General features: G+C 51.5%; 2 protein-coding genes across 2 annotated transcripts; both read right to left on the bottom strand.

Annotated features, from left to right (window-relative positions):
• Window positions 1-10,472: 10,472 nt before the first annotated feature.
• On the bottom strand, window positions 10,473-11,384 carry MYCGRDRAFT_97779 (uncharacterized protein; the record flags this gene model as incomplete). Its single annotated transcript, XM_003847169.1, has 1 exon — window positions 10,473-11,384. One exon carries the CDS (start codon window positions 11,382-11,384, stop codon window positions 10,473-10,475), a length of 912 nt encoding a protein of 303 aa, XP_003847217.1.
• Window positions 11,385-12,252: 868 nt separating this feature from the next.
• MYCGRDRAFT_51733 (uncharacterized protein) lies at window positions 12,253-12,504 on the bottom strand (the record flags this gene model as incomplete). Its single annotated transcript, XM_003847168.1, has 1 exon — window positions 12,253-12,504. A coding segment is annotated over one exon (252 nt), but the record flags the coding sequence as incomplete, so codon positions are not given.
• Window positions 12,505-12,785: the final 281 nt, after the last annotated feature.

Raw genomic sequence — 12,785 nt, forward strand, 5'->3', positions numbered from 1 at the left:
CCTACTTAGCTACTATTTTCTATAGCTTTCTTTATATCTATATAGCCCTAGAGAAATAGTAAGTAGTCCGTAGTAAACCTAATAAGCTCTAGATAATTTACTTATAACTTATCTCCCTAATAATTCTTTAACGATTTCTTTTAAGCTCTATAGAGTTTCTATTACCCGGCTACTATTTTCTATAGCTTTCTTAGTATTTATATACCCTTAAGAAAATAGTAGCTAGTCCGTAGTAAATCTACTAAGCTCTAGATAATTTGCTTATAACTTATCTCCCTAAGAATTGTTGAACGATTTCTTTTAAGCTCTATAAAGTCTCTCCTACTTAGCTACTATTTTCTATAGCTTTCTTTATATCTATATAGCCCTAGAGAAATGGTAAGTAGTCCGTAGTAAACCTAATAAGCTCTAGATAATTTACTTATAACTTATCTCCCTAATAATTCTTTAACGATTTCTTTTAAGCTCTATAGAATTTCTATTACCCGGCTATTATTTTCTATAGCTTTCTTAGTATCTATATAGCCTTAAACAAATAGTAGCTAGTCTATAGTTAATCTAATAAGCTCTAGATAATTTAACTATAACTTATCTTACTAAGAATTCCTCGACACTTTCTTTTAAGCTTTATAGAATTTTTATAACTAAACTGCTATTTTTTATAGCCTTTCTAGCATCTATAGAGCCCTAGAAAAATAATAACTAGTCCGTAGTAAATCTAATAGGCTCTAGATAATTTCCTTATAACTTATCTCCCTAAGAAGTACTCGATAATTTATTTTACGCTCGATAGAATTTCTATACCCTAACTACTATTTTTTTTAGCTTCCTTAGTATCTATATAGCCCTAGAAAAATAATAGCTAGTCCTTAGTAAATCTAATAAGCTCTAGAGAATTTGCTTAAATCTAGGTCCTATCTAAATTTTTTACTAATTTCTTATAGGCTTTTTAGAATTCCTACTACCTAACTGTTATTTTTTATAGCTTCCTTACTATTAGTATAATCTTAGAAAAATAGTAGCTAGTCCTTAGTAAATCTCCTAAGCTCTAAAGAAATCTATTAATACTAATCTCTTCTAATATTACCGATCGATTTTTTCTAGGCTCTATAGAATTTCTATTACCTATCTACTCTTTTTCTAACCCTTCTTAGTATCTATATAGCCTAGGAAAAATAGTCGCTAGTCTCTAGTAATTCTTATAGTAAATATAAAAATAGTAGTAGCTTACTCTTAGGGATCTTCTAATATTTTCTTAGTATTATATAAGTAGTTTATATACTTTTAACGCCCCTTTAACTCTATATAGTATTTAAGAAGGCTACTATTTATTCTAATAACCCTATATATTAACTATAAAGTCCTAAAAGAGGCTATTTATGTAGATATCTACTCTTAATTTTTCTAAGCTCTAATCTTTTTTTCTAGCCCTCGTTCTATTTTTCTCTTCTTTCTTTAAGTATTCTAATTCTAATAAAAATACTAGCTAAGGATTCTAAATTATAGTAAGCTCTAGAAAATTATATCTAGAATACCGATTATCTTAAAATAATTTTAGCTTCCTAAAGAGAGTACTTTTTCGACGTCTCTTAATTTTTCCTTAATCTATAAGCCTTAAGGGCTTATAGAAAATTCCCTAAAGCCCTCTCGAACGACTCGTCGCTTCGCGAAAAATCGCCTTATAGCTCCGCTCGGGTCGACTTCGTCGACCCGAGCTACGCTATAAGTAGGACTACTAGAGGTGGAGGTAAGCCCCCTTTACCCCTACCCCTCTCCGGCGCGTCCGGGCGTCCGCGCGGTCCCCGGTGCGAATCGCGGTGAAATCCCTCCCCTCCGGCACGCTCTCCGTGACGTCGACCCCCCCTAAACGGACAGGGTCACCCCGGGCGGCTCTGACTATGCGCAACCCCTACATATTAGTAACGTAGGGATAGAAGGAGTAGAACTACTAGAGGTAGAGGTGAGCCCCCTTTACCCTCCACCCCCCTCCGGCGCCCCGGGTGGCATTCTGACGTGCATTGGCGGGCGAGCGGTCTGCCCGCAGTCGCTTTTCTGCGTCTGATGTTGGAGGTTAGAAACAATCGTCCGGAGGTAAGCCCCCTTTACCCCCCCCCGACTCCCTCCGGCGCGTCTACGCGTCCGCGCGGTCCTGGGTGCGAATCGCGGTGAAATTCTTCTCCTCGTAAACGCTCTCCGTAACATCGACACCCTTTAAACGGACAGCGTCACCGCGAGCGGCGCGGTCGGTCGCTCGGGCTTAAAGTTGGTGCATAGGGTTCCCCTTACCTCCCATCCTCCTGGAAACGAATCGAACGTTTCCTGCATCGATGCTAGCAGCGTCTTCCAGACAGGAGAGGCCATCTGAGCGTATGATCGCTAAGGTTAGGAAACAATCGTCTAGAGGTAAGCCCCCTTTACCCTCCATTCCCGTCCCGCGCGTCCAGGCGTCCGCGCGGTCCTGGGTGCGAATCGCGGTGAAATTCTTCCCCTCGTAAACGCTCTCCGTAACATCGACACCCTTTGAACGGATGGGGTCGCCCCGGCCGACACGGACCGTTCCACAACTCGGCTTTGGCGGTCGATAATGTAAGAACAGAGAGAGAAGGACTACTAGAGGTGGAGGTGAGCCCTGTTTACCTACTACTATACGTCTACGCGTCCGTACGGTCCTGGGTGCGACTCGCGGTGAAATCCCTCCCCTCCGAAACGCTCTCCGTAGCGTCGACCCCCCTTGGACCGTCAGCGTTACCGTGAGCGGCGCGGTCGAGAGCGGCCGCGAATTGGCGCGGTAAAAGCTAGGTAAGCTCCCCTATAGCTCCTCGCTTCACTTCGTCCCTCGCTTCACCCGCGAATTGATACTGAAACAAGTGATACCCGCCAATGATCTTGAGGTGATTGAAGGAGTAAAGTGTGGTCCACGCGTCCGCGCGCTCCTAGGTGCGAATCGGGGTGAAATCCCTCCCCTCCGGAACGCTCTCCGTAACGTCGACCCCCCCTGAATAGACAGCGTTACCGTGAGCGGCGCGGTCGTTCGCGTAGGGTTAGGGTTAGCCCTTACCGCTCCTGCCGGTCGGACCACCTCACGTCCACTTATCGTCCTCGTCATCAAATTCACCATCGCTCTTACTACTGTCCGGTAAAAGGGCTACTAAAGGTAGAGGTAAGCCCTATTTACCCTCTACTACACGTCTACGCGTCCGCGCGGTCCTAGGTGCGAATCGCTCCCCTATAGCTCCTCGCTTCACTTCGTCCCTCGCTTCACCCGCGAATTGATACTGAAACAAGTGATACCCGCCAATGATCTTGAGGTGATTGAAGGAGTAAAGTGTGGTCCACGCGTCCGCGCGGTCCTCGGTGCGAATCGCGGTGAAATCCGTCCCCTCCGGAACGCTCTCCGTAACAGAGACCCCCCCTAAACGTATAGGGTCACCCCGGCCGGCTCTGACCATGCGGAACCCGAAGGACTGCTCGTTCTGCTTGGATTGCTCGCTGAGCTTGAAGAGCTGCAGCATTGAGAACCCGGGGTATGGAATATCTCCTAGGAGGACGGCTGGAGGTAGAGGTAATCCCCCTTTACCCTCCATTCCCGTCCCGCGCGTCCACGCGTCCGCGCGGTCCCCGGTGCGAATCGGGGGGAAATCCCTCTCCTCTCGCTCGCTCTCCGTAACATCGACCCCTACTAAACGAACAGGGTCGCCCCGAGCGGCTCTGACCACGCACTCCCCTTCGGGGGAAGAGTGATATCCTTCAGCAGTTTGTGCCGACAACGCGGCAGCATATTGTTCTTCGGCGTTCGTGTAGCTTTCCGGGCCAGGCTTCAAGAAAGGACTAGTGTAGTTCGAGGTGAGCCCCCTTCACCCTACTCCCGTCGCGCGCGTCCACGCGTCCGCGCGGTCCTAGGTGCGAATCGCGGTGAAATCCCTCCCCTCCGGAACGCTCTCCGTGACGTCGACCCCCCCTAAACGAACAGGGTCGCCCCGAGCGGCTCTGACCATTCGAGGCCCTACATATTAGTAACGTAGGAGGAACCACTAGAGGTAGACCCCCTTTACCCTCCACCCTCGTCCGGCGCGCGGCGCCGAGCTCGACGAAGCGTGTGGCGCATCTGAGCGTATGATCGCTGAGGTTAGGAAACAATCGTCTAGAGGTAAGCCCCCTTTACCCTCCACCCCCGTCCGGCGCGTCTACGCGCCCGCGCGGTCCTGGGTGCGAATCGCGGCGAAATTCTTCTCCTCGCAAACGCTCTCCGCAACATAGATACCCTTTAAACGGACAGGGTCGCCCCGAGCGGCTCTGACCCTACACTCCCCTTCGGGGGAAGAGTGATATCCTTCAGCGGTTTGTGCCGACAACGCGGCAGCATATTGTTCTTCGGCGTTCGTGTAGCTTTCCGGGCCAGGCTTCAAGAAAGGACCAGTGTAGTTCAGGGTGAGCCCCCTTCACCCTACTCCCGTCCCGCGCGTCCACGCGTCCGCGCGGTCCCCGGTGCGAATCGCGGTGAAGTTCTTCTCCTCTTGCTCGCTCTCCTAGCCTGGTCCTTAACCGACTCGGACCACCTCACGTCCACTTATCGTCCTCGTCATCGGAATCACCATCGCTCTTACTACTGTCCGGTGAAAGGGCTACCAAAGGTAGAGGTGAGCCCTGTTCACCCTCTACTACCCTAAACGAGTCCGCGCGGCCCTAGGTGCGAATCGGGGTGAAATCCCTCCCCTCCGGGACGCTCCCCGTAACGTCGACCCCCCCTGAACCGTCCGCGTTACCGCGAGCGACGCGGTCGGTCGCTTAGGCTTAAAGTTGGTGCCTGGGGTTTAGGCTGAGGGCTACGACTAGGACCGAGCATCCTAGACCGAGTCTCTTTCCGGATACCCTACCGAATCTAGACTTCTTGGACTGGATTATCCCCTCCTTTCTATGGCAACAATCTCTTCATCCACCGCCCCCTTCTCCGCTAGAGCATAGGTATCTACCGACACCTAACAAACGTCGTGCTGGGATTGCCTCGCCGGGATCCTAGCTTTAAGCATCTTATCTAGAGAACAATAAGGAGAACGGAGAATGCCCTAGCTCTACCTCTGTTCTGGATTGAACCGGGAGCTTTATAGTAGGTAGGAATGTACGTACTAAGGGAAATAGCAAGGAGGTACTTAGTACTATTGGCTATGCGATTCCAACGCCGTGGTCCCTTTGTCGACCCAACTAGTATCCGCGGAGATGCCGGCGCCAACACCCTCGACCGAGGCCGTGAAGGCGTTGGTCAGGGTCGCCCTAGGGGCGGATTTTGAGACGGCGAGGTAGCAAGAATCCGATGGGCAGAGCGGGGTAACCGACCCGCGCGACTCCAACGCCGTTGTCCGTTGGTCGATCCGACCATCGCCCGTGACGATATCGTCGCCAACACCCTCGACCAACACCTACCCGGTTTTCGCGGAGGCGTTGGTCAGGGTCGCCCCGGGGGCGAGATTTGAGACGGCGAGCTAGGAAGAATCCGGAGGGCGAAACGGGGTAACCGACCCGCGCGACTCCAACGCCGTCGTCCGTTCCGCCGTCCGACCTCTCCCCGCCGAGATATCGCCGCCAGCACCCTCGGACCAACGCCCCCCGGGGTTTCGAGGGCGTTGGGCGTTGGTCAGGGTCGCCCCGGGGGCGAAATTTGAGACGGCGAGGTAGAACAAAACCGATGGCCCAGGTGGGGTAACCGACCCGCGCGATTCCAACGCCGTCGTCCGTTCGTCGATCTGACCATCGCCCGTGAAGATATCGTCGCCAACACCCTCGACCAACACCTACCCGGTTTTCGCGGAGGCGTTGGTCGGGGTCACTGGGTGTTTTTCTTATGGTTTCTTGGATGCTTTTGTGGAGGTGTGTGGTTGCCTCCTTTCCTTTGTACAGATGAGAATAAAATGAGTGTTCTGAGTGTTGTGCTTCTCAGTTTTGTGACAAATGAGATAGTGTGATTCTAGGGAGGGAATCCTTCTTAGGTAGGAATGCAGGTATTGAGGCATAAATTTGAGAGCAATTTCCCTCTTCTCATTAAGGGCTGGTTGGTCTAGTGGTATGATTTCTGACTACAAATCAGAAGGTCACAGGTTCAATTCCTGTATCAGCCTCTCTTATGTGTCCATGTTAGCTGCCTAACATGGACACATAAGTATCTTTTTGCTGGATTTATAGATCCATATATTAGAGGATGGTGTTTGGGGATTTTGGTTTTGTTAGACAGTCTGCAAGCTGCATGTCTGTCCTTACAAACTCCACCTTGATACTCCCCTTGTCATGTTGTTCTCTACAGTAATAGTTCCTAAGAGAGACATGTCTCGATCTTTTGGAGTTGGCATGGTTTTCTATAAGGCTAATGGCTAATTAATTGTCCACTTTGATAAGGATAGTAGAAATGCTTTTAGCCTAGGTAAAGGGCTAGAGCTTATTAATAAGATTCCTTACCTAATTCACTTCTCTTGTTGCCTTAGTAAGAGAGAGGTACTCTGCCTTAGTGCTAGACAGCACCACTTCTTTCTATAGTTGAGATCTCTAGACAACTAGGCCTCCTGCAATTTTGAAGAACATTCCTAAGGTAGACCTAGATGTGCTAGGATCACTAGCAAAGTTAGAGTCTGAGAATGCTTCAATCTGAATTTGCTCCTTAGTTTTCCTATATATAAGGCACTTGTTAATTGTGCCTGCAACATATCTCTAGATGTGTTTGGCTGCCTGAACATACAAAGGTCCTAGGTTCTAAAGGAACCTTGCACAGTAGTTAACAGCAAAACTAATGTCTGGTCTAGTATAGTTTAACAGATGTTGCAGTTCCCTAATGATCTTGTTAAAGAGATTATAGTCCTCCTTTGTTCCCTTATCCTGGAGGGGTTTAAGGAGGGTGTTAAGGGGGTACTTGACACTCTTTGCATTGCTAAGACTATGTCCTTAAAGTTTGTCTCTGGAATAGTGTTCCTAAGAGACAGACATGGAGCTATCTTTCCCTTCCTTTAGGTAAAGTCTAAGAAAGACATTGGTATTAACAACCTTGATTATATACTTCTGCTCCAATCCCTTAATTAGCTTGTTAATCTTATGGTCTGACTATCCAAAGATCTGGAAGTCATCTATATAAAGGAGAACAAGGATGCCTTTCCCTTAAAAGAGGCAAGCATCGCTAACAGTTCTTGTCAGACTAAGGGATTTTAAGACGGCGAGGTAGAACAAAACCGACGGCCAAGGTGGGGTAACCGACCCGCGCGACTCCAACGCCGTCGTCCGTTTCGCCGTCCGACGTCTCCCCGCGGCGATATCGTCGCCAACACCCTCGACCGAGGCCGTTTAGGCGTTGGTCAGGGTCGCCCCGGGGACGGAATCTTGGACCGTCAAAGTGGAACAATCTAGAGTTGGAGTTAGACCTGGTCAGCATTGACAACTCTACTCTAGGTCTTATCTTAGCGATTGGTTGCCCTGTTTAGCAGGCATTGATACAGACGCGGCCCCTAACCGATACGGCACGAGCTCGGCGGACTTGGTAGAGCCGAGCGCGGCTTTGTTGACGGTTATAGCGCGACTAGTCTCGATGTCGATGCGATGCTGGAAGGCCTGACGCTGCTTATTTGCTAGGCGTTTGAACAGGGTGAGTAGTGTCTGGCGGGCAGCTTTGTACAGCAGGGTGGCCGAGAGATGGCCGAGTGAGGCTTGGAGAGTGGAGGCGAGCATACGACGGACTGCGGTCTCGATCTTGGTGAGTATGAACTCAGCAACGTAGTACCACTCGGGGAGGGGCTGCAGGCAGAGCTTCTGGTCTACAACGGATGAGGTCTCGCCAGCAATGTCTGCGCCGGGAGCGGAGTCGTACTCGTGTTGGACCTGATCCAGCTTGAACACTGTGCGCACCGGTTGCCGAAGTAGTACGGTAGGCTCTAGCTTTGGCTGTAGCGTTTCCGATCGGTCTGTCCGGCTCCTCCGTAACCTACCCTTCTGACGACACCTCTAGAGACCCGGACCGATAGCGGTGCTAACACGGCATACTACAGAGCAGGACAAGGGGGGGATTGTCTGGGTCTTTCGCGGAAAAGTATAGTTTCGGGTATAGCTTAGGCGTTCGGAAGTATAGTAGGAAGCTTTAGGTACGATCGGGGAGAGTAGAAGGTACTAGCCCTACGGCCTCCTCCCCCGTTCCGGTAGTTAATCTTTCCTTTCTTCCCGGTTCCTCCCGCCCCGACGACGAATTCTTCGAGAATTGTTTAGGGTATATAGGCGAGCTATAGGAAAGAGTTCTCCACGGTGCTAGGATAGATCCTTCCGAGTATTAAACACCGGAACAAAATAAAGGCCGGCTTCTCCTAATCGTCTTCTATCGTTTGTAATGTTTTAGTACGGGTTCGTTAACTCGTAGTACTTCTATATCGACGAGGTAACGTCGGAGATTACCGGATAGAGCTAGTATATAAGTCTAGTACGGTAGAGCCTTAATGCGGGGAAGTTTAACTTTACTCGCTTATCGACTTTACCTCCCGGCTAGTTTTCTTAATCGTAGTCGCTCGGAAAAGATCTTATACTACTGTAGACCGAGGATCCTTATAGGTCTATCGGCTAGTATCTCCTTAGCCTAAAGCTATAGTATATTAATCCCTCCTTACTTATATTCCCGATACGGCTAACCCCGATAAATATAAACGTAGCGAAGTATGGTTCGAACCTTTCTAACCTTAGACGGTATAATCCTTGGCGTCTACCACCTCGATTCCAGACGTGGCGCGGACCACTAGTATAAGTCTCAGTACCTTCGCCGCAACGGTCGAGGTATATACATCGAGATCGGTGGTCCGAAGATCTCCTCTAGTATAGATCCTCGCCTTAAACTTTGTAGGTTTTCCTCCTCCGTCTCCCTTCTACTTTAAGACCTATATGAGGGCGAGAGGTTTCGCGGTGGAATTCTCGACCGCTTCCGAGGCATCGGCTTCCTCGAGTGTTCCTCTCTCGATTACTCTTACGTATTCCTCTCCCGCGGCCTTGAGCTAGTAGTCTCTAGATCGATGCCGGGGAGCCTCCCTCTGGGTCCTCGGTTCCGGGAAAGGGTCTAAGATTGGAGGTCCCCATCGTCCTTGGAAGGGAGTCGGCGGTTTCTCTGGGTTCCTGGAATTGGTTTACTCTACTACAAAGACTACGTGTAGAAGTATGCTTGAGGATAAGAAGCAAGTGTCGACTCCGGGATTCTACGCTCTGTCGTCCTACCTGTCGTCCTATCGACTTACTACCCTCCTGGCGCATCGATAGCGCGCCGGGTAGTACCGCCGTCCCTACCCCATCCTAGAACCCCTGACCCCGAGCACTCGGCTCTACATCGGGCGGCGTAGCGGCGAACTCAAATCTCTAAAGTGGTTTATCCCCTCCGCCACGCTCCCGCCTCTCGACCTCCGATACACCCTATATCAACTGCTTAAGATCGCCTATCGGCGCGGAAAAATACCGACTCCCTACTCGACATCTCGTCGGTGACCCTAAATGTCCCTCCTTACCGATATGTGGCGCGCGCGAGAATTCGCTGCCGGCTACCGGTCGTTTAGGTAGCGGCGACGCCCGGACGACCTACCTTGCCTCGTGGCCGGATACGACGGCGCCGCCCTTCAACACGTGGTAGAAAACTGCATCGGAGACTTCCGCTACCTCCGCGAGGGAGCACTCGACCGCGTTGTGTTCCTCGAATTCAATCGCGCCCTCGCTAACCTCGACGCCTGGTACGAGAGCGTTATCTACTTCGCGCGACGACTCGGACCCGCCTGGGATGAGGTCCTACGATTACCGGACAGGCTGCCTACATCCCTCAGGTCGAACGAAGAATTCGACGAGGACCAGACTCGAAACCAATTGGCCTGGGAGAGAGCCTGCTGGAACCAGAGGAACACGGTGCTGGTCGAAGTGATCAAGGGCTTAGTCGATCTACGCTTTCACGGATACTTTACCCGGAGACCTCTGGCCTGGGACCTGCTCTGCGGCATGATCCTGGCCGACTTTGGAACACCGGCGTTTCGGGACAATGCTCACGAGAGGTAGTCGGCGGAGCTGGCCGAATTCCCCGGGATCGAGTAATGGGATCGCGCGGACGAGTAGCGATACGGTTTCTGGACGAGGCGGCAGGATACGGGGAGCTAGGGCGTTGGGGTTTCGATTGCAACGTAACCGACTGACGGTCCAAGAGGAGTGCTGTGCTGTCGGGTAGATGGTTGCGTCTGGGATGGAAGGGTCTACGATCTTCCACCTTCGGCGCCGGCGAGCATAGTTAGAGGGTACATGGTTACATCTTCAATCTAAGGGTCTACGGTCTTTGACCTTTGTCTACGCGCCGACTCCGCCGCATCCCAGGGTTGTGCCGTCCACCAGTGAGCGGCACGGATGGCCCGCTCCTGCATCTCCTGCCTGTTGGCGGCGTAGGTCGGCGAGGCGCCGAGGCAGTCGTTCCGGACCGCCTTCCGCTGATAGTACGAGAGGCTCTAGCGCTGATCCGCCTCGCAATCGCCGTCGACGGCCGCTGTGGCGTGGGTCAAGCTGTTCGTCTGGAAGATTACGAGGTCGTAGGGCTGGAGGTGGACGCGGAGCTGGAGCTCAGGCAGGACGAGCCAGCAGCCGGCACCAAAGTTGGCGAGGATGGAGTAGTCCGTGTCGCTGGTGTCCCGGTGCTCCCGCGGCGAGAAGGTTGTGAAGGGAGTGACTATGCTATATAAGGGGTGGAGGAGGCTATCCGCGCCGGGAAACGTACGCTGGAGGACGGCGAAGACGTCGGCGCGAGACCGCAGCTCCGCCTCGATCTCCTCCGGTATTCCGTGGCGGTTGGTCCGGCTGTGGAGGTACCGGGCGATGTGGTCCTCCATGTACTGCCGCGCGAAGAGGAGGACGTTGTCTACCCGATCCCGACGAGTCGTATGGGTAGCGGCCGGTCCGCTGCTCTGTTTCGTGTCGGAGGTCCAGACGGGTGTGGTTTGGCCCTGTCCCGCCCAGATGCCGAGGTGGTAGACTGGATGTCTTGCCTCGCTGTTCCTCGAATCCGGTCTCCCCGGGATCGCATCGCGCTGCATAGCTTCTACCACTTGCCGGCCGCGCTTGACAAGCGCCCCTTGCTGCGCCCTTATGTTCCACTCCGGCTGCCCGATCCGCTGGAGAACGATCTCTCCGCCGAGCGAGAGAAGGAGATTCCGTCGGTAGACCCGAGGTTTTCCGGTCGAGCTGGAAGGTAGGAGTATACCGTAGCCCCAGACGTCGGTCATTCCGTCGCTGGTGTAGGTGTCGGGGATGTCGCTATTGTCGCCTCGGCGCACGGAGATGGTCAGGGGATTGGAGACGCTATGGATGATTTCCCGCCGGCCACGCTGCCGCTGGTCGAAGGTAGTCCACTTCGTAAGGTCCATGCCGAGCGAGAGGGGGTAATGTAGTCCAGGAAGAACAGTAGGGCAGGAAACCCGGCAGAACGGGAAAGATAGCAGAGGAAAGATGGCAGAGCAGGAAGCTAGCCGTCCTAGGGAGATGGCAGTCCAGGAAAAAGAACAGTCCAGGAAAAGGAACAGTCTAGGAAAAGGAACAGTCCAGGAAAAGGAACAGTCTTAGAAAGCTGGTAGAGGAAAGATAGCAGAGGAAAGATGCCGGTGCAGAAAGCTGGCAGTCCCAGGAAAATAGCAGTCCCAGGAAGATAGCAGTCCCAGGAAGATGGCAGTCCTAGGAAGATGGCAGTCCTAGGAAGATAGCAGTCCTAGGAAGATAGCAGTCCTAGGAAGATAGCAGTCCTAGGAAGATAGCAGTCCCAGGAAGATAGCAGAGCAGAAAGATAGCAGTCCTAGGAAGATAGCAGAGCAGAAAGCTAGTAGAGCAGAAAGCTAGTACCGGGAGGAAAATTAGGTAGGCTAGGCCCCAACCTACACAGTGCCAAGCCCAAAACCCTCACCTGCTGCCATCTTTCCACTACTATCTGCATCTCTATTTCTTCTATCTTTCTTCCTTAACCTGCATACTCTTCTTCTACCTACACCCTTCTTGTCTAAACTACCTGCTAGACTACCTACCAGACTACCTGCTAGATTACCTGCTAAACTACCTGCCAAACTACCTGCCACACTACCTGCCAGATTACCTGCCAGATTACCTGCCAGATCACCTGCCAGATCACCTGCCAGATCACCTGCCAAACTATAGCAGTCCCAGGAAAATGGCAGTCCCAGGAAGATGGCAGTCCCAGGAAAATGGCAGTCCTAGGAAAATGGCAGTCCCAGGAAAATAGCAGTCCTAGGAAAATAGCAGTCCTAGGAAAATAGCAGTCCTAGGAAGATGGCAGTCCCAGGAAAATGGCAGTCCTAGGAAGATAGCAGTCCTAGGAAAATAGCAGTCCCAGGAAAATGGCAGTCCTAGGAAGATAGCAGTCCCAGGAAAATAGCAGTCCCAGGAAGATAGCAGTCCTAGGAAAATAGCAGTCCCAGGAAAATGGCAGTCCCAGGAAAATAGCAGTCCTAGGAAAATGGCAGTCCCAGGAAAATAGCAGTCCTAGGAAGATAGCAGTCCTAGGAAGATAGCAGTCCTAGGAAGATAGCAGTCCTAGGAAAATGGCAGTCCTAGGAAAATGGCAGTCCTAGGAAAATGGCAGTCCTAGGAAAATGGCAGTCCTAGGAAAATAGCAGTCCCAGGAAGATAGCAGTCCTAGGAAGATAGCAGTCCTAGGAAGATAGCAGTCCTAGGAAGATAGCAGAGCAGAAAGATAGCAGTCCTAGGAAGATAGCAGAGCAGAAAGCTAGCAGAGCAGAAAGCTAGTACCGGGAGGAAAA

The sequence above is a fragment of the Zymoseptoria tritici genome, chromosome 17 (genome assembly GCF_000219625.1).
Source record: "Zymoseptoria tritici IPO323 chromosome 17, whole genome shotgun sequence".
Classification (NCBI taxonomy): Eukaryota; Fungi; Ascomycota; class Dothideomycetes; order Mycosphaerellales; family Mycosphaerellaceae; genus Zymoseptoria; species Zymoseptoria tritici.